The sequence below is a fragment of the Polyodon spathula genome, chromosome 7, assembly GCF_017654505.1.
Source record: "Polyodon spathula isolate WHYD16114869_AA chromosome 7, ASM1765450v1, whole genome shotgun sequence".
Classification (NCBI taxonomy): Eukaryota; Metazoa; Chordata; class Actinopteri; order Acipenseriformes; family Polyodontidae; genus Polyodon; species Polyodon spathula.
Genome location: NC_054540.1, coordinates 39,297,130 through 39,319,300, shown reverse-complemented (window position 1 = coordinate 39,319,300; position 22,171 = coordinate 39,297,130). Strand labels below are relative to the sequence as shown.

The window sequence follows — 22,171 nt, the reverse complement described above, 5'->3', positions numbered from 1 at the left end:
TTGTTGCTGCAGAGTCATTGGTATCCTCTAAGAACCGACTAGACAATTCCAGGATCAATCATCTGCAAGGAGTGAACATTGATCTGTTTATGCAAATGAAATTCTCAGACAACCATGTTTCTCCTGACACAAGGCTGAGAACTATGACATGTTTCCAGTTTCATTCGTAGCTGATTTTATGAGGAATACAAATATCAAAACAATCTTGATTTTGTAGAAAAATATTACTGTGATATGTACTACACAGGCTACAGCAAATTTTCAACTTAGATTTGATCTGATTGCTTTTTTGATCCTGTGTAGTTCAATGAACAGGCTAGCTGTAAACAGCACACAGCACTTTAGGCCAAAATAAACAGACAAACAAAGTGACAAAACAGTAAATAAATAGTGGACGAACACTAAACAAGTACCATGCTGGTACTTCCAGCATGCTGTAGCAATTGTTATTTCTTACTTCTTACTTTTTATTTTCTTCTCTCTCCATACCCGTTCTCCAGTCATTCAACACACAACCCCAAGCGAGTAAAATATGCATCTATATATAATGTTGTGCCGGGATTCAATTACTAATTAATTAGTCACTTTAATCCCAGCATGTGAACTAATTTGTTCAACCTTGTGCTCACATGCTATTACATACTTTAAATGTACGTGAAATGAATAAATACAACTATATATTTTAAATCACTTGTGCTACACACCAACATTAACACTCCACACGCAATGTATTACACACAAACACACACAGAGGCGGGGCACATTGCCACAGGTTCTTCCTCAGATACTGCATTGTTCTGTGATCCGATACCTTGACTGAGCTCAGGAGCTATTCTTCAGCATCATCTAGTGCACAGCAGTGACAAAAACAAGCACAAGGAAACTTGCACCATAATGGCCGATCACTAGATGGCTTTGGTTCTTGTAAAAAGACTGTTTAGCTGATCTAGTCAGTGATACATACATGTACATCGAAGTCAAACAATTAGAACTAAGGTGTATATACTGAACTCAGATGAAAGCACTTTAACACTAGAACCACAGAGATTTCAGACTACATACAATCACCGCACTCGCAAAATGTGCGGCTCCATTTTAAAACGGCTTCAATATTTAAATAAAAAACAAACAATCAGATACAACTTAATATTTTTATTTATGAACATCATACATAACATTTTTAGAGCAGAAACACTGTATGTACATTGAAAAGTAACTTTTTTCTTATATTTTTCAAAAAGAGCACATATACATAAACATGAAAAACTAATAAAATAGACTTTACGCAATAAACTTCTGGTTACACAGGTGTAGAAAGCTATATGCACATATAACATTATAAAACATAAATAACTATGGTCAACGGCTTCTTTTTCCACCTGAAATTGCCACCTCTAACCTTCGACGGTCTGAATCAGCACGCCTTGTTCATATGTTAGAGTTAACAGTGCCATGGGAGGATGCTGTGGATAAGGCATACAGTTAAGTAAGCTGGGCTGAGCTGAGTAGGGGATGGAGGGGGGTGATGCTGGGTCACCAGAATCACTGTTGAGCCCTCTTGAGGTGTTGTTGGCTGGTCGACGAAACACAGAGGTTGGAAGGTGCCCACTTGAAGACCCCAGAGATGTACCCTACTTAGCTCAATCCAGACGGTTATCATGCTGATGCGCTGGGGAGACCGCACAGTGGTTGATCCCCGGAGCCAGCATCGCAGCCGTTGTGTGTTCCGATGTGCTGGGGAAGCAAAATAAGCTGAACCCTGGAGCCAGCATTATACTTCAGCCATCAACACCAGGCAGACTGATATCTACATCATCAGATGGAAAGAAACGCAAATGGATGGAGATGCAGATGGATCGCTTTAGTTTACTGTAAAGCTACATCTTAGTTGGTGCTTATCTTGGCGAGAGCCGAGTTCAAATCAGCATGAAGTTTTAACATCTACTCTCATGTAATGGAAATCACTAGTTATAAAAATAGCATAAACAAAAATATAACATAACTTATGCAACATGAAAGTGCTTTGGGTGAAACATAGTTCGAAGGCTCTGTCTGTGTTCAGAGTTCTGTTACAACTTTCTAAGTACAATCTACGCAGAAAACATTCTTTTCAACTGTACCTGTGTATTTGCCACAGACTTGCCTTTTCACAATGGGCGCAGACATCAAAAGTTCTCTTTTTATTGCATTTAGCAACCTTGCATTGTCTTTTATTCCGTATGCCAGTGGGCACAGCGCTGGCTTTTGTGTCTCTTATCAAAATATTTCTGCTGTAGCTCCAGGGCTAGCTGCAAAATGAAATCCCTCTGAGAGATGTGTTGCCGGTGCACTCCTTGTATAAAACAAAAGCTAGTCCAAAACATTATAAAAAACAACCACAGGCCACCTGCGAGTACCACCTTTGACAGAATACAGCCGTGCCATTTGAAACAGTATATCCACACTGTATTTCGTTGTGTTGTAAAATGCAAGAGTCTCTAGGTTTCATTTAGCATCAGTCCCGATGGTCACTGATTGGTGCAGAGAGCTTAGAATAAGCATATTTTGTATTGTTTACACCGGTACATACTCTAGGTGGCACAGTCGTTCTGCCTGAAGAGTGAAGTGGAGTGCAGGGGGGCTTGCACCCCTTACCACTGTTGGTGGTGACTCTATTCAGAGGACAGGAGGATGAGAAAAAAGTAGCATGATTCAATGTGTATATTTTGTGACAACTGCTAATAAAATAACAGATTGTTACTGTAAGTGTCAAATATAAACATTTTTCAACAGGAGATTCAAGTTTAGTTTATTTTTTCTCTGGCACTGCTGAATACCAAAAATGTTATAAATGGGTTGAGATCAGGTTCCATGCTTCTTTTGTATTAAGACTAATGTGATTATTGGAATTTGGAACAGTTAATGGAAATCAAGTTATTATTGTTATGGATGATTAGTTTAGTGCCTTGACTTCCCTCTGTGGGTGCTGCAGGGAAAACAGTTTATGTGCCAAATCTTCACCACAAGGGATTTTAACGACACGTTTAACCCTTTTGTGACGGGACCTACCCCCTGATCTTAGCTCCATTTAGAGTTCTTAAAGTACTGTACAATATATGTACAAAATATTGTTTTGTCCTGTTCTCATGTATACTCAATAAATTAGTTGCTTTTTTAATTATATAACTTAAATTCACATTCTTCAGCTCAACTAAAACAATTCAAGACTGAAAGGGTTAATTTTGTTTTGGGAGGGGGCATCAAGATTCCAATCAAAATCAATTTATTATACATACTTTCTATGTGTGTTTGTGTGTGCACATACTGTATAGTTTTTATACAAAGCCTGTCTGCTTTATCAGGACCTGTCTACCCAATGTGTATTTGGCATTGTCCTGGTGTTCTCCTGGTATACTCTGGGTCTCTTGATTTGGCATTGTGCTGGTGTTCTCCTGGTATACTCTGGGTCTCTTGATTTGGCATTGCCTGGTGTTCTCCTAGTATACTCTGGATCTCTTTATTTGGCATTGCCCTGGTGTTCTCCTGGTATACTCTGGGTCTCTTGATTTGGCATTGTCCTGGTGTTCTCCTGGTATACCCTGGATCAGTTGATTTAACTGGAAGGCTGAACAAGTGCTGAGGCTTACTTGTAACTTGCCAGAATTGTGCATATCTAGTTTGATGAGCATGACAGAGTTCAAGCATCTTCCAAGGCCAAAGTGAACTTGAATGACACATTAGTCATCATGATCCTCTGCCTACCTCTCTACAATTATGTGAAATGTTAATGGCTGAATGGTTTAATATCCCTTGATTCACCTTCAAGAGTCTTGTGGAGTTTGTTCTACATTGTGATTCTAGACACATGTTGTAATAAAGTGGCCAAGCAATATATGCTTGCACAATAGCCAACTGATTATATACTAATATCACATGGCTCAACTCAACTGCTGCTTGACATTGGGATGCACCAGGCTGTAACATTCTTATACCACAATCCAGCTCCTTTAGGTTTAAATGTAATCTCTGTCGCTTGCCATGTTCAAACAAGGTTTTACATGAATGCACAGGAAAAAAATTGTATGCTGACTTTGCACATATTAGATATAGCTGTGGTTACAGTAGGTCAGGTAGGTAAGGGAAAAGTCAATCATGGAATATTTTAAAAAATATAAACAGAACCAGTTTTAGTTTGTAACTAAATCTTGTGGTTGTACTTTTGATGGTTGTGGTAAATTGGATAGGTCAGGCATTGTAATGTATAGTTTCTGATTCTGGTTCATTTGTAACTTGTGTAGTGGTGATTGTTTCCTGCTATTGCTGTCTGGTGGTCTCAGGTTCCTTGAACTTTGTTGGTTTTGAGTTTTTGTCATTTTCATCATTGCTCTGTGGTCTTGGCCTTTTCTGCTTGTTGTTTGCTTTGTGTGACTTAGGTTGCTTCTTTTTTAAAGAACATTTTATTTACAGTATCATTTCTCTCTACGTTTCCCTGCACTATATAAGAGATTCATGATCATTTTTATATTTCTTTTCACATGTTCTGTTCATGTCAGCTGGGAAAAGCTGTTGAATACACGATACTGAGCAAAGGTTTCCCGTTGAGCACAACTTCCCCCCATTTTAGTATTAAAGTAAAACTGCCTTATATTTGTCATTTTCTGTTTATTGTCTTAGTGCTCATCAGTGTTGGAAATAGGATATTTTATTTGGATACCATATTGAAAAAAGAAACACATTTCATATGTTCTGAGGCCCACAATGCAAGACATATATAAAATAATTCCAGTGATATTTTAAATTCTTTTGTATTTGAATCTCTCATTTAAGCATAGTGTCCTCTATAGCCCACCGTGGTACTGTTGCACACTGCTGCAATTTTTTTTTTTAAATAGCAACTAGTTTTATAACTATGATTTGTATTAAAGATTTGTCTGCTTTTTAAAAGGATGTGAAAAAATTCTACATAAATAGATCTTGAATTTTAAGCAATACTAAGCTTCCTGATTTCTGTAACTTTGTTTTATCTAAGGAGGAAACGATTTTGACTCTGAATATGTTTTATTACGGTACTAAGGGGACACAGAGGACTATTCACAAGAGTTTTATGCTTCTGGAGCCTTAGGTATGAATCTGAAAAGAGATCCGAGTTCTTCCCTGTAAGCTTTAGTCCACATCATTAACTTACCTCACAATTAGGCTGATTTAGGTACTGTTGACAGCAGCTTTGGTTTGAGAGACCCATAACTGAATGGCAGGGAAGTTCAGGCCAGGAGGTGCTCTTTCAGGCCGGGAGGTGCTCTTGCTCTCATGGCACATGGGTATATTCCTTTCTTAAAACATTTCTATGATGCCACCCTTTGATCTTTTGACAAATTTATTTTCCAAAATGTCAAGTCAACTGATTGTTTTCCTTTCTGAATGTCAATCACTTTTAAAACCGTGGTCATACCATGTTTTTGTAATCTTTCTTACAAACCAGAAGTACTGGAATTGAAAATTAAGTATTTCAAATGTATTTGTATGACTGGTAGCCGTCAACACTTTTAATTGCAATTCTTGTAATCTATTAAATAATATGTATACATTTTTTGTCATATATTATTAATCACATTGACAGTATAGCCGTTAAATTAAAAAAATTTAAGTGAGATAAAAAACACAGAGCCTTGAATTGGTATATATTTAACTTATCACTTGTACCTTACTTAATGGATAAACAAAAAAGAAATAAAGAATATATTTCCAGATATTCTTTGTTAATAAGATTAATAATAAGTACATCTGTAAAGCCTGTAACCCTAATGTAAAGCCTGCCTTTATCCCCTCTCCCTCTGTGTTTCCCGTAGGGATTAAAATGAGATAATGTTGTTTGTTTACAACCATTTTATTGTCTGTTAAACAAGGCTTGGAGTAACCCTGCATGTAGAAGATTGGTGCCACATGGGTATGCTGAAGCAGGTAGAAGGTCTTACTCACGGCAGGTCATGTGTACGGTTCATTACCTTTGAACTTATCAGTCACGAGCCCGTCGGATTGACATTATGATAAATATCAGCTGGAAAAACTTATTCAAACCATAATGCATAAAAACACAAAGCAAAGGATTACAAGACAGAAGACAAACTCTCATAAACAAGTAATTACAGTGGATACAAACAATAATCATGAACTTTATTTAGAGAATAGAATTGAAATAAGAGCAACTTGGTCATAAACATTATTCCCCTTTCTTCATTTATGGTTTCATCACTTTTTGTTACAGACCAACAATGAATCAATTATTGATTGCCAAGGCTTTGATTTTGAAAGCCTCAATTAAACATTAATTGATTAATGTGTATGTTCCCCTTCAATGGAATGACAACCATTACTGAATGGGAAGAGCCCTTTCTGACCGTCAATCACTGAGTATCTATAAAAAAGCTGCCCTATCAGGGCCATGCTATGAGGAGGACGTCCCTCCCACCTCCTGCTAAAGAGGGACGTCCTCACAATGGCATCTCGTCGTTTTCTCTCTCACTTCATTAAGACAGGTCACAGATTGCCTTGTGCTTTCTTTGTCCAAATTTGGCTGATTTGTTGGTTTTTTAAACCTTCAAATTATTTTGTACATGGTAATATTACACTTTTGAGCGTTGATTGAGAGTGCTCCTGCCTTATTCTCGTGTCAGTTTACTGATTAGAGCTGGTTTCGACCAAGCGGCCATTACTCTGTGTTCCACTACCTCTTGTAGTTTTCGACCGTGTTTTGATCTGTTGTGGTGCTGTAGGATGACCCCGGGGGCTTGCGGCATCGTCTCCTATGCCAATTTACTTGGCCTCAGATCCGTGGTTCAGGGCCCCACCCAAAGGTTCCCAAGAACCCCGCCTGCCACGGTGACCAGGTACACTCCTGGATCACCTTCACCCTCTCCGCCACCGGTGCACAGGTGCAGACATTCATCTATAGAGACGAGATGGTCACCTCCCAGACGACACCACTCAAGGGGACGTTCCCCAGGAGGTAGGCAGTCACCCAGGAGGTACCGCTTTCCTTTCCCATGGAGGCAGAGGCGCGCTCTGTCAGGGTCACCACAGAAACGCCATAGCTTGGCTGAGCGACATTTCCATGAGCTTGCGGAGACAGTGAGGACTCAGCAGACCATGCTGGAGACATGGTTAACATCTCAGGGCAAACTGCCCCATACCACCAGGCAGCCCTAATCACCCCAGTCCCGATCTCTACCTCCATCACGCAGACCTCCGAGCCCAGGCTAGCTGTCTTTCACAGCCTCAAGGTCGGATGTGTCCGAACCCGCAATGTCAGTTGGGCAGGCCATAGCGGGGGGCTCTATACCACCCCTTCAGCATGTAGCACAGAGGGAGGAGTTCTGGGCCTTGATGCAGTGTGCAGCTGCTGCAACGGACTTTCGCTGGCCAGTGGAGCAGCATGCCCTCCCCTTGTGCCAGGACTTTCTTGAGCTGGTGCTCTCATCCTGGAGCAACCCAGCATCCCAGCATCCACCCCCTCAGCCTCTAGAACAGCAGAGACCCTGCTACACACTGCAGGAGCCCAAAAAGCAGGTCTAGGCACATTCACCACCATCGGGGACACAGTCACACAGTCATGATGACAGCACAGCGTCCAGCTGGGTGACCGGTTCACATCGATCAACCTGCAAGATGCCTACTTCCATGTCCCGCGCACAAAAAATATCTGCGCTTCGCCTTTTAAGGCAATGCATACGAATTTTGCGTGCTGCCGTTTGGACTCTCTTTTTGAAAGTGCATGGATGCAGCACTGGCTTCACTCGGATCCTGAACTATCTGGACGATTGGTTAGTTTGCACGCATTCCAATGCACGCGCCGAGGCGCACACAAAACAGGTCATAGATAATGTGACGAAGCTAAGGCTCTCTATACATCAACAGAAGAGCAACTTCGTACCGTCTCAGTCCACAGTGTTCCTGGGGATAAAACTGAACTCCATTAGCATGCTTGCCTCACTGTCGGAAGACAGGATTCAGTCATTGGAAGCCACACTCCCTATTCAGAGAGGATGCTCTCCTACAGGTCAGAATATATCAAAGGTTATTGGGGCTGATGGCAGCTGCCTTGAGAATCTTTCCACTAGGGCTGCTGAGAATGCGCTCGCTTCAAGCCTGGGTAAACATGCTAAAGGTGCACCCAGTACGAGATCAGTACCGGCTAGTGCGAGTGTCCAGACAATGCCGGAAGACACTGGAGTGGTAGCTCTGTCCCGGCAATCTGTGCCTCTGATCTCCCCTCGGATCCCCTCACAGAAGGGAAGTGATCACTACAGACGCCTCCATTTCTGGGCTGGAGAGCGGTCTGGAATGGGAGAGGAATAAGAGGTCAGTGGAAGGGACATTGGCAGCAAGCACACATAAATGTGTAAGAGCTGCAAGCAGTGAGTCTGGCGTTATCACATTTTCACCAGCAATTAGCGCAAAAACATGTGCTGGTCCAAAATGGTAACACCACAGTGGTAGCCTACATAAATCAACAAGGCGACCTGCGCTCACCGGGCCTTCACCACACAGCGCACAGACTGCATCCTGGACGCACAGAAACTTGCGTTCCATCAGGGCAGTTCACCACCCGGTGTGGTCAACAAGGCAGCAGACCTCCTGTCCAGAGGAGCTCCAGACAGATCAGAGTGGAGGCTGCATCCTCAAGTGATGAAACAGATTTGGGAGAGGTTTTGACTGTTCAGGAGTCGACCTCTTTGTCACAGTCGAGTCCATTCATTGCTCCCTATGGTTCTCCATGGAGAGAGACAGGGGTCCCCTAGGAGTAGATGCGCTAGCTCACCCCTGGCCACAGGGCCTCTTGTATGCGTTCCCTCCGCTACCATTAATACCCCTGACAGTAGAGAGGATCAGGGTGGAGAGAGCACAGGTTCAGCTGGTTGCAACCAGATGCCAGAGACGCCCCTGGTTTGCTCTCCTCTCCGGCATGTTGTCGGATTAGCCATGGCAGCTCCAGCTGCGCAAGGACCTCCTGAGCCAAGCGGAGGGGCTATTATGGCACCCGAACCTAGCAGAGCTCCAACTCTGGGTCTAGCCATTGAACAGAGCCATCTATTCAATCAAGGTTTGCCAGATGCAGTAGTAGAAACACTACTGTCTGCTAGGGCGCCGAGCACTAGAGCCCAGTACTCATATAAATGGAAAGTTTTCCAAGACTGGTGCCTTGCCGATGGTCACGATCCGGTGATCATGCTCGAGGTGCACCTGGTCCGAGATCGGTACCAGCTGGTGCGAATGTCCAGAAAATGCAGGAAGACACTGGAGTGGTGGCTTCGTCCCGGCAATCTGTGCCTCGGATCTCCCCTAGGATCCCCTCACATAAGGGAAGGGATCTCTACAGATGTCTCCATTTCTGGGCTGGGGAATGGTCTGGAATGGGAGAGGAATAAGAGGTCAGTGGAAGGGACATTGGCAGCAAGTGCACATAGATGCCCAAGAGCTGCAAGCAGTAAACCTGGCGTTATCTCATTTTTGCCATCAGTTAGTGCATAAACTCCTGTCCTGGACGCAAAAAAAATTGCGTTCCATCAGGGCGGTTTACTTGCCCGGTGTGGACAACAAGGCAGCAGACCTCCTCCGCTACCATTAATACCCCTGACAGTAGAGAGGATCAGGGTGGAGAGAGCACAGGTTCTGCTGGTTGCACCCAGATGCCAGAGACGCCCCTGGTTTGCTCTCCTCTCCGGCATGTTGTCGGATCAGCCATGGCAGCTCCAGCTGCGCAAGGACCTCCTGAGCCAAGCGGAGGAGCTATTATGGCACCCGAACCCAGCAGAGCTCCAACTCTGGGTCTGGCCATTGAACAGAGCCGTCTGTTCAGACGTGGTTTGCCAGATGCACTGGTAGAAACACTACTGTCTGCTAGGGCGCCAAGCACTAGAGCCCAGTACTCACACATATGGAAAGTTTTCCAAGACTGGTGCATTGACGAAAGTCATGATCCTGTGGTCTGCCCTATTGAGACAATATTAACCTTCTTACAACACCTGTTTGACGCAGGAAAATCAGCATTCAATTTGAAGGTATACCTGGCAGCAATATCAGTGTGCCACGACAAAATTTCCTGACAGTTCAGTTTCTTAAAGGGGCTCGGAGGCTTCATCCTCCCATGAAATGTACGGTCCCCAAGTGGGATCTAGAACTGGTGCTGCGGGTCCTTATGGGCTCCCTATTTGACCCCATGGCGTCAGCAGAACTGCGCTTTTCCTTGAAGGTGGCGTTTGTGCTAGCCATTACGTCTGCCAGATGAGTAAGTGAGCTTCATGCACTGTCCATTGATGACACATGTATGGCTTTCACTGGAAATGACTCCTGGGTAACATTAAGAACAAATCCAGCCTTTTTGCCAAAGGTGGTATCTTCATTCCATATTAACCAACCAGTGGTTTTGGAGACTTTCAGACCTCCCCCACACGAGTTAGAGGAGGACTGTAGACAGCACACTCTTTGCCCGGTGCAGGCTCTGCGCTGTTACCTGGATAGGACAGCGTCCTGGAGACAGTCCAACCAGCTGTTTGTCTGCTCTGTGTCCCGTGCTACAGGTCAGGCCCTATCAAAGCAATGTCTAGCGCACTGGGTGGCAAATGCTATATGCTTGGCGTATGAACAGTGGACTCCCCCTTGCCGGGGGACATCACGGCCCATTCTACCAGGGGCTAGGCAACTTCGTAGGTTTTCCTTCATGGCGTCTCCTTGGATGAGCTCTGCAATGCTGCTACATGGACAGGTTGTCTGACATTTGCGTGTTTTTACCGCCTTGATGTTGCAAACTGAGCGAGACCCCTTTGGGCTCTAGGGTGTTGCAGGCAGCATGCCCTTAGGCGTCATGTGGGCTCTGAAGCTATTGCCGCGAGGCTGTACTGGCAGTAATCTGGAAACACGACAGCTTTGGTACAGCTTCCAGTTCGGTAATGGTTGTCATTCCATTGAACGTTAGGTTATTACCATAACCCTGGTTCCCTGAAAAATAATGACAACCATTGCCCTTCGAGATAGTGTCCCTAGCTGACCTCCGATTTCGAAAGAAAATGGCAATATGCAACTGTGAGGACGTCCCTCTTCAGCAGTAGGTAGAGGGACTTCCTCATCACAGCAGGGCCCTGATAGGACAGCTTTTTTATATATGCCGGGTGATTGATGGTCAGAGAGGACTCTTCCCATTTGGTAAGGGTTGTCATTCTTTTTCAGGGTACCAGGGTTATGGTAATAACCTAATGTTATCCATTTTTCAGTTGTACTTGAAGTCCATCATGAAGAGTCTATATTTTGTGCTTCTTAAGAAAAAAAAAAATCCTAATTAATGTATTGTATTGCTATGCATAATATGCACACATACATTTTTTCAGTGGTATCTGAAGTACTTTGTGAAGAGTTTTCTTTTAGCTTTTGAATAAGTTTTCTCCATGCCTGTTTTATTGTCAATGTAATTATCAGAAAGGATTTAAGGGTGTTGTGAAACAAAGCTTGTTGGCTGAGTTACAGTATTTATTTTTATTTATTTTTTACACCTGCTGTGAATTGCGAAAGTGATTTACAATAATACTTGTTTTTTAAATGTTAAAAGTCCAGTATAGATGTTGTTATATATTATACAATGGCAAGACAAATTCTTGAGCTCTGATTGTTCAGCCTTGCACTCAACACGTGATGTTACCTTAGTATAACATCACAGATCTAGTACTGGCAACCTCCTCACTTAAAAACATAGACAGACATATCAATCCGCTACAACTGTCAATAACATTGAATAACAAAGAATAAATTATGCAATTCCTGAAATGAATTTTACCTTAAACATGACAAATGTGAAACTCTCATTTGACAAAGAGCCCTCAAACACAGCAGGAGACCAGACAGCACCTCTCAATATTTAAAAAAAAAAAATCATAAAAAAGAGACCTGGAAATCGATTCTGAGGAACTGGGTAAGTGAGAGTAGCACAGATATAGACCTGAAAACTGTCCTGATAGAACTCCTTAATACAGTTTTATGTCAATTGCAAGCCTCTGTCAGAAAGTACTGTGGTATAATGTATGGCATAAGCAGTTATGTGGGGCTCAGAGCAGGTTTAATCAGACACTTAAATGAACCGCCCCTGAGCCGTAACATTAATATACTGTCAAATGCAGCTCTTCCAACAATGTGTTCAGGGCATACATACAAAAACTTGAGAAGTCTTATTGTTATTAACTCACTTTAAACAGAAATAACACTTTAGTGTATCTATTAGAATGTCATAGTTAACACTTTACTACAGTTGTAAATGGAAAACAGGAACTATTTTATGAGGTGGAATGTTATTTCCACATTTGTCTGATTGTCTGATTGATCACTTTTAAACATATGAAATGAGTCCTAGTTGCTTTTTTTTTTTTTTTTTTTTTTTTAGGAATAATGCACTCCAGGTTGTGTGTTGTGCTGGGATAACATCACTTGTCAGTGTTGGAAGCACTTGGTCTGTCTCCTCGTGTCCAACCACCTGAGGTATGATGTTATCTCAGCACAAACACACACCGTGTGGTAGGGAGTAGAGTGATATCCCTTGGAACATAAACACTTTGTGACATCATCTCTTTAATTATGTCAACAGTCTTCCAATAGGAACAGTATTAAAAGTAAAAAGGACGTTATACAGTCAGTCTCACTGCCATCTGCTCTTCCTTCATCCTTGAACATAGCCACAGAAACACAGACCGTCTGTATACGTAAAATGAAATAAGTAGGCAATAAGACCCAACAGGGTGGGCGGTATTGGGCAATACCAGACCAGCCAAGGGAAATGAGGTCTGATGCCTTATAGACCCTGGAAGGTCTGGTATTTCCCAATACCCCCCAACCTGGAGGGTCTTATTGCACTTAGACGATAGGCAGCTGTTATGAAAAAAAGTGTCAAGGTTTAAAACTTGATGACTAGAAATTTCAAGGATATCTGTCCAAGTGAAAAGGCACTTATGCTGGCACTTTTTATTTCCTGGTCATCTGCTGAAAGTTAATATACCCCCCTGTCAAGGGTACTAGCTAATGAGATGCCATGAAATAAAATGCCTTTTTTTCTCCCCAATTTGGAAAGCCCAATTATTTTATTTCAATCTAGTTCACTGTTGACTCGGGAGAGACGAAGATGGACACACGCGTCCTCCGAAACGTGTGCCGTCAGCCATCCACTTCCTTTCACCCTGCAGGCCTGCCATGCAGCCACCTCAGAGCTACAGCATCGGAGGACCACGCAGCTCTGGGCCACTTGCAGGCAGGCCCACAGGCATCCGGCCAGTCTACAGGGGTCGCTGGTGCGTGGTGAGCTGAGGACACTCTGACTGACCTAAGCCCTCCCCCGGGTGGCGCTCGGCCAATTGTGCACTGCCTCCTGGGAACTCCCGTCCACAATACAATTTAAACACCATTTTCTTATGTCTTTTAAACTATAGTTTAGTTACAGCTTAATAACAATTTTAATGCTTGCTATAAACTCACTTCCTTTAGGTAAACATTATAGCAGAACAATTTATGCTTTCAACTTTGTTTTTATGTTAAACACTTATTTTCAATCATAATATCATGGTCAAAGCGCATTTAAGAAAATTCTCCATCCCACCCTATACAACCATATAGGAAATTCTGTGAAATATGAGTATAAAAAACTTCAGTCAAATAAAAACAGATTTAAAAACAGATTTTCTGCCACACAGCGCTTTGTGAAGTGGCTGGAGATGTTGTCTCTTTGCGGCCAGCCTCCTGTAGCTTATTTCGGGCCTCATAACTGAGGTGGCTAAAACTTAATTTGACCAGATTTTTAAGTCCTTAAATTGGGACAGCGTGGAAATATTGTGAATAACTTCCAATTTCCAAGCTGCGGGGAAGCTCTAAGGTTTTTATTTTTACTTTGGCAATGTTTGATCTAATATCATATCAAAAGTGAATGCAGAGACTCATGGTGATATTTAGAGTGGAATCTTTTTTGTTGTCAAAAAAGTTTTTTTGTGAATAAAATATCTTATTGTCTTTGTAATTTCATTTCTACAGAACAAGTATAGTTATTAAATTACAGCGTAGCAATTGAATAATATCAAAGTCCGTGATTCTATTTTATTGCTGATTACTGCTGCAAATCTAGTCCCTTTTCTTCTTAAGAAACTGTCTTCTCTGTTTGATTTCCACTTTCCATCTTGCTCTGTCTCTATCTCTGTGCTATCCTGCAGTGTCCGATCGGCAAACTAGGCCCTTCCTGTATGAAAACATTACATATCTCAATATTTATATTTATTAAATAGTTACTTCATATAATCTATTATTTTCAAAATATTACATTTCATACCATTTAAGATGACATCACATTGCATTTTGCACCAGTGTCACTTTCAGCTCAACAGGATTTCTATTAATTTGAAATGTACAGTAGATTTCATTTTTTATCTTTGTTCTTGTTTGATTCCAGTGTTTCCGGTGTTGTGTATTGCTGTAAGTCCATCAACATAAAACGAGTGTTCACTGTCGCTTGGGCTATGCACTGGTTCCACCTGGTTGAAAAAAAACAAATTCCTGTTCGAAAACTCACCAGTTTTCAGCAACATTACCATCTAAGACAAGAGGGTCCGTTCTGCGAAATCCATCTGCCATTACTGTTTATTTCTGCTTTATTTTCTTATAAAAGGTTGCAATTATTTAGTATGCAGTTGGCCTACTCACAGAAGTATTTTTTTTTTAACCTTTGATTTTCTGCTAATTCCTTAGAATTAGGCTCCACTTCTGACACCATGTCGAGTGACAAGTGGTAAGACAGTTTAGTTCACTTAAACAAGTTTGTATTTATTAGCATATCAGGAATCCATTAGAGGCCATCACTCCAGCCATCAGTATCACAAGCACTGACTGTCAACAGTACCCGGATATATAATATAAAGTACGGTGTCTCATTTAATACACACTCAGTAGGCATGGAACACATCATGCTTTGATGTAGGAAATGCCTTTGAAGGATCCTGCAGGATTCACATGTTTTTTTTTTATGTATGCCCTTGTCGACATTTGAAGATTTATTGACTTGAGTGAATCTGATCATTTGAAGACAAAATGCAAACATGAGGGAATCGATTTGCTGTTGCTGAGTGTCTGGCAATAACTAAAAGTTTTTGGAAGTTAGTCTTTTACCTCTGTTGGTGATTTCCCCCCCCCCAAAAAAACTTATATTCGTCTACTTTTGTATTGCTGTCTTTATGTTCTGCACAGCTCATAAACATCATGACAAAAAAATAGATCAATTGCAAAGTTTCATCATGCGCTCACTTGTCTATAGCCATATGTAGCAGGATAGCATCAAGAATGAGACTCAAAGCCAAGAAAACTGCAGTTCAAGCCTGTATGCACACCAAAAACAACAGCGAAACACTGGAACAAATAAACAGAGGCATGGTGGCCAAAATAAAGATTTAAACAAAATAATACTTAACACACCCTGATGTCTGGCTGGGCAGTTGCCTTCATTGACTGATTCAGTCAACACAATACAGCACAGTTTAACACAGGTTACACTCACCTACACACCAAGCCTTAAACACAGACATTTCACTTCCTTATATACCATGTCTGGAGCCTAATTAACCACTAATCATTCAATGAAGGCTCCAGACACATTCTCACATGTATTATGGCAGGAAGGATTTTAACCCCTTTCCTGCTAACTCTATGGGCTTCAGTGAGTTACTGAAAAATAATTCCATCTCGGGTTTGGACCCTATATGAATTAAATAAGCATGAAATATCCATGAACACACATATATTTAAAGAAATGCATTGTGATGAATGTTCTCCTTTTGTTTCACCAGGTCTTACAAGGATGTTTAAGCAAACAGGTGAGTTGTCCCTATTACATCTTTGCCTTTTCCAAAATAGACACATGGACTTATAACTGTGGACAATGTAAACATTGGGGTCTCAGTGAATTTAACATTCTATTTATTTATATATTTTACTAAAGTAAAACATTAAGGCAAATATGTTGTGTTGAAAATGTCGTCAATGCATTTGTAAGTTTCTTTTCAATACTGTTGTACACCAAATGATTGAGTATTTAGTGTCATTCAGATTGTGTTAATCTGGATTCTTCTCGGCTAGTTTTCTATCTTAGTGTCCCCTTTTGGTTTTTATTTATTTATTTTATTTATTTATTTATTTATTTATTTGATCAGGTGATTTAGCCATTGAAACAGTAGGCCTCGTTTACAAGGGGTCCTGGGAAACAATAAAAGGACAAATGCAAAGTTCAAACAGCACAATAAAAACGTGTGGTTCAAATAAAATCAGTAGCATACAGAGATCAAAGAATAGAATAGATAAGACATATCTATTTGTTAATGTGGACTGAAGGAGAAGCATTGGCAGGAGGTTCTAAGCAATTCCTAAGTACGATAAGAAAGATAATCAAATTCCATCTTCAAAGTATGATGGAAACAGGTCCACACCTTTGGGAGTTGATATGCAAAAGATAATTCTCCAATATGTGTTTGAACTCTTGAAACAGGGAGGTACCAAATCTTTGAAAACCTTAAACACAAAGCAATACCAATGAATGAGCCTATGGTGTGTAGGTGCCAGCTTATCTTTGTGTACATCTGACAATGATGTGTCAAAGGGGAACATTCTAGAACAAATTTGCAACATGAATTGTACAGTACATCTATCTTATGCAGCCTTACAATCAAACTGGTAAATATAATCTATGAAAAACACCAAGTGCCCAGCCATTTAAAGTGGCAATATCAAAAGCACAAGCCAAGTTTCAAGAAACCACTGAGGCAGCCTTGCCCAGCATAGAGCAAATAGGCATAACTGTAAAAGCCGTGGGGGTGAAGGTTACCCTAATTGTTTCTACTAACTTGGCTTGTGTTTTTCAGGCCAGTTCGATTTTTTATTGTACCTGAAAAACACAAGTAGCCTAGTCTGTTGAAAGGGTTAAGATGTGAATCTGTATAGTGTAGCGGTTATGTAGTTGGAGTCACGGTATGACTAGTTACGATTCAAATTTTTTATATATACCGAGCATCAAAAGAAACGTATCACTATTATAACACATTTATTAAAAAAAAATAATAAATTAGGTATCTAAATGGTGGACATTGACAAAATGTTTTTGGTTTCTTTTTATTCACTCGATCATTCATCCTTGACCATGACACGCTTGAGTGACTGACAGAAGCATATGCACTTAATCACCTAATTAGTGAGACAGTTGATTAGATACTGGATATGGAGTGATTTCAGCTGTTGAATTGAAAGCTTGAATAAAAGCAATAATGAAAATCACAGAAAAAAAACAAAAAATAATATGCCACGTTATAGCGTGACCTGTTCCCCTTACATTACATGTAACATATAAAAATCAGATGTGACCAACTAAACAGGCAACAAGTCCTGCAACAAAGCAATTGTCCAAGTCGTTACAATAGATTTTTTAATTTGAAAGTAAAAATATATGAAAGCATGACAACCGTTACGTACAAAAATCCTCGCTAATACACAATTGTACAAAAACTGTTGACCTATTTATTTTCGTTTCATGCAGTATTAAATGGCAGCGAGTGTTATAGTTTCAAATCCGACACATGCCAGATCTTATTTTTTACTTATATATATTTAAAAAAAGATTGCAGGCAAATGTTCCATTTTAAAAAATAATTAATCATTTAATATAAATCATATAGTTGTCACAATGAATGCGTTCCCTAGTATATTTCCATGTTGACAAAACAAGTTAATTGTCATTAAAATCGGATGCCCTGTAATATACATATGCATGCTTAAAAGTGCCTGGGGTCTGCAAAAAAAATATATTGGGAGAAAAGAAGGAGGAGGACATTTTTACCTAACTTTGGCAACTTATTTATCTTACTGTATGACAGGTATTGACTTTTTTTCACCTAAGAATGTTGGAAACTACAAATTAAAAGTGAAATGGTGCTTTTGATTGATTTACTTTTGCTGTGCCAATACCCTGAAAACACATAAACTATCCTTTCTGTATAGAGAGTCTGGAAGTTCTCGCGCTTCACTGATAACTTGGTGCGAGGAACTATTTTTCCTCTCAATCACCATAATCTAAAACAGGGAAAATAATTGCATTCACTATTACCTGCTGATTTAGGTCTGAACTTTAAAACCGATGTATCAGTATGGTAATTAAATGTAAGATGCTTGTCAATCCATTTAGTATCATCAGCATATAAATGTATATTAGTATTACCCAAATCAAATCCCAGGTCATTTCTACAGAGAGCAAAGAGGATTGGTTCAAGGACTGGACCCTGTGGTACCCTCTTGCATAAAGGTTCAAAGGTGGAAATAATCCTATCAGCTCTTATTGCTTGTGTCTGATCTTTTAGGTAATACTTAAACCTTGAATCACCATACGGACTGCAGTCCGGGCACTATGGGCCTCATTTACAAAAGAGCACTAAACATTATGGTGCACCATGATTGCAATTAGTGTGCATGTTCATGATTTTCGTATTTACTGTTGTCATTTTATTTAAAATGGCACTAAACACTGGGCATATCATGGCACACACTGATTTTATTGTGCCACTGTCACAAAGACAGCTGTAATGGGTGACGTCAGACCAGAAATCAGGAACCAGGAAATAAACAACCGACATTAACGCACAACACGCAACATATCATTGAAATACACAGAGGGGCAGGCAACATTGCCACAGCCACACTGTGGTAGTCAGACTCAACATAGTAGGCTGTGCGGTTTAGTGCATAAAGAAACAGGCTTGTAACCAGCAGGTCACTGGTTCAAATCCCAGCTCTGCCATTTATTTTATTGTGTTTTCCCCTTTGCAAGTCACTTGTGCTTCGTCTTTAGGGTGAGACATTGTTAGCTGATGCATAGTGCACACACCTTAGTCTCGTATTTTGTGCTACATAAAGATTATTATTTAAATACGTTATTGTGCATTAGGTTATGTATTTAAATGAGACACCCCTCTCTAAATAATGAGCTGAGATTTATGCACACTGTATTTACTAAAGGGAGATAAATGTGGTGTGCACCTTGAAGTGAGTGAAAATTAGTTATTTTGGAAACCAGGCTTTAACCACTGATAGACATACTAGTTAAATATATTTTTCTGGACTGAAATCTATGCATACTTGCATTTAAAGTTTTCATATAGAACAGCTAAAATTACCTGTAAATAACTGGTTATATTAAGCATGAATAAATGTGAATAAATGTTCTAATGTCTTAGATTTTATTTTATAGTTCATTATATTGGTACAAATAATAGAGTGGTCAAATAAAACACTGGACCAAACAAGGTATTATAATTTAAAACACTAGAATTTCACACTCCTCTGCATGCAGTTTTAGCTTGCGTTGCCTCTGTCTGTCCCCTGCTGAGTGCTGCACTTGTTGACTTTTTTAGTCAATGTAAGCCACCTCCAGCTTCACAATAAGCTACTGACCAAAAGATACTCCTGGACTGCTAGGACTTTTTATATCACGGTGGGTAAGTCTCTGACATTATCATGCACAATACATGTAGTGTACACAGTATAGTATGTACATTAGCCAAATACTATGCAAGTAAATTCATGCGTTTTCTGTTAGTAAATGGGACAGTAAATTTAGATTTAAGGTGCACATTAGGCTCATTACTTAATGTGCACGTTACAACTACGTGTAGTATCTTTTCTTAAATGAGGCCCTATGTTTCAAATGCAATCCATACTGATGATCTCCTTGGATATTAGCTAATAAAATACTTGTTAAAGCAATCCATAATGCCTTTACTCTCAGTATAAATGCAATCATTAAATGTCATCTTGTGGGGACAAAGCTGATGAGTCATCTGTGGCTTGAATACATTTCACAAGCTTCCAAAATGTTTGTGGATCATTCACATTATTACCAGCAAACTGCAGGTAATGATCAGATTTTGTTTTCTTAATTAAATGTGTACATCTTTTCCACAGGGCAATACATTGTTGCTCTAGCCAGCATTGTTCCCTATAAAGAACATGATATTTCAATAGTAAACTATGGACAGTTGTATGTTTTTACAAACGGTTTTTGAGTAGATCGTGGACATTAATAGTGAAAGTAAATTCTTCCAAATAAAAAGTTCCAGATAATGTTGATATCTGGAATAGCTGGTTATACTCAAATCTTAATGAGCCAAATCAGATAGAAAATGTTGCTTCTTGAAAGTTCTTTATAGATTTTGTTTTTGTTTTAAGTTTAGAAATACTAGTATCTTGAATGCAATAAATTATATTGTGATCACTAAAAGCATTACAATATGTACCAGCCAAATTATAATTATCTGTAAAACACAAATCAATTATGATGCGCTGGAACATCTGTCATTTGGTTTAGACTCAATGCCAAGCTTAAGTGTTTTATACTATTTGATTTAGCAGTAAGCCAGTCATAATTTAAATCACCCATGAGTACCAATTCACTGGTGCCTACAAAGGCTGAGAGTCTTCAGATAATGTCATTAATGACACAATCTAGATGGCGGTCTATAACAACCTACTATCAACAGAGGTCTAGTATGCGGCAAGTATAGGTGCAAACCAATGATTTACTGGCCCTTTGCTACAATCTATTAACTTAAGCTCCACTTGGAAATATCTTTGAGATATAATGCTACTCCCCCACCCTTGAATGCCCTGTCAGCTTGAAAAAGCTTCTAATTTTAGATCTGCTATTCACAATAAGGGATAGATTTCTTCAACCAAATTTCAGTCACTGCTGCAATATCAGGATTGATATGGTTCAGCCATGATGGAAACAGATGAAATGCAGGTAATAAATGTAAAATGTTAACATGGACAAATCCTAAGCCACTATGCTTACTAAAGTCAGATGGTAAAAATAAACAACCAGGATCAGATGAACTGGAGTTGAATTCCACATTCCCACTTAGCAATAAAATAGAAAAGATTACAAAAGTAGTGTCATGCTGTTTCGTGTGTTTAACATAACATTCTTTAGAAAAGAAAACTAAAATTTAGAGACATTTTATCTTGAATAAAGGATGGACCGTATAGTACTAACTAGGACCCCCTTAGACAAGATTAAATTCAAATTTGCATAGAATTTTACTGAGGATGAGGATACCATCTTTGGCAAAAAGGATGGATTTGTTCTTAATGTTACCCACGAGTCATTTCCAGTGAAAGCCATGTATGTGTCATTGATGGACAGCGCATGAAGCTCACTTACTCATCTGGCAGATGTAATGGCTATTAAAAATGCCACTTTCAGTGAAATAGGGCGCAGTTCTGCTGACAGCATTGGCTCCTATAAAGGCTCCTATAAAGGAACCTATAAGGGCCCGCAGTACCAATTCTAGATCCCACTTGGGATCTCAAAATCCACCTCATGACATGTGGGGGAAGTGATACCAGCAGGCATTCATCCTCTGCTGATGGAAAGGGACCCAGCAGGCTTTCACCCTCTGCTGGTGGACGTGGACCCAGCAGACATTCACCCTCTGCTGGTGGAGGTGGCGGAGGCAGAGGCAGCTCCAGCTGCTCTGCTCCTGGCAGTGGAGGTGGTGGAGGCAGAGGCAGTTCCAGCTGCTGTGCTCCTGGTGGTGGAGGTGCCAGAGGCAGAGGCAGCTCCAGCTGCTCTGTTTCTGCCGGTGGAGGAGGCAGAATCATCTCCAGATACTCTGCTCCCGCCTGTGGAGGTGGCGGAGGCAGAGGCAGCTCCAGCTGCTCTGCTACTGGTGGTGCAAGCAGTGGGAACAGTGTGTAGCCTCCTGTCGACGGAGGTGGGAGCAGCGTGTAGTCTCCTGACGGCAGAGATGGGAGCGACGTGTAGTCTCCTGGCGATGAAGGTGGGAGCGGTGTGTAGTCTACCCTTGTTTCAAGGGACTGGTGTGGCTCTCTCTCACTTGCAGGGGACTGGTGCGGCTCTCACTGTCTTGCAGTGGACTGGTGCAGCTCTCCCTCTCTTGCAGGGGACTGGTGTGGCTCTCCCTCACTTGCAGGGGGTGAAACCAGCAGGCAATCTTCCTCTGCTGGTGGAGATGGAGACAGCAGGCACATACCCTCTGCTGATGGCTTGGGTCCTTGGGCCATGGGATTCCCCTACTCAGGCTGTGGACGCACCGACTCCCACTTTTGGGCTGTGGAAGCACCCACTTCC

At 40.8% G+C, this 22,171-nt stretch overlaps 1 protein-coding gene across 1 annotated transcript in view; it reads left to right on the top strand.

The window, feature by feature from the left end:
• Nucleotides 1-22,171, top strand: part of kcnq1.2 (potassium voltage-gated channel, KQT-like subfamily, member 1.2) — a 514,204-nt gene that overhangs the window by 129,441 nt on the left and 362,592 nt on the right. Inside the window, exon 11 of the mRNA XM_041255488.1 lies at nt 15,831-15,861. Coding sequence (XP_041111422.1) covers nt 15,831-15,861 — 31 coding nt within the window. The remainder of the gene's footprint in view (nt 1-15,830; nt 15,862-22,171) is intronic.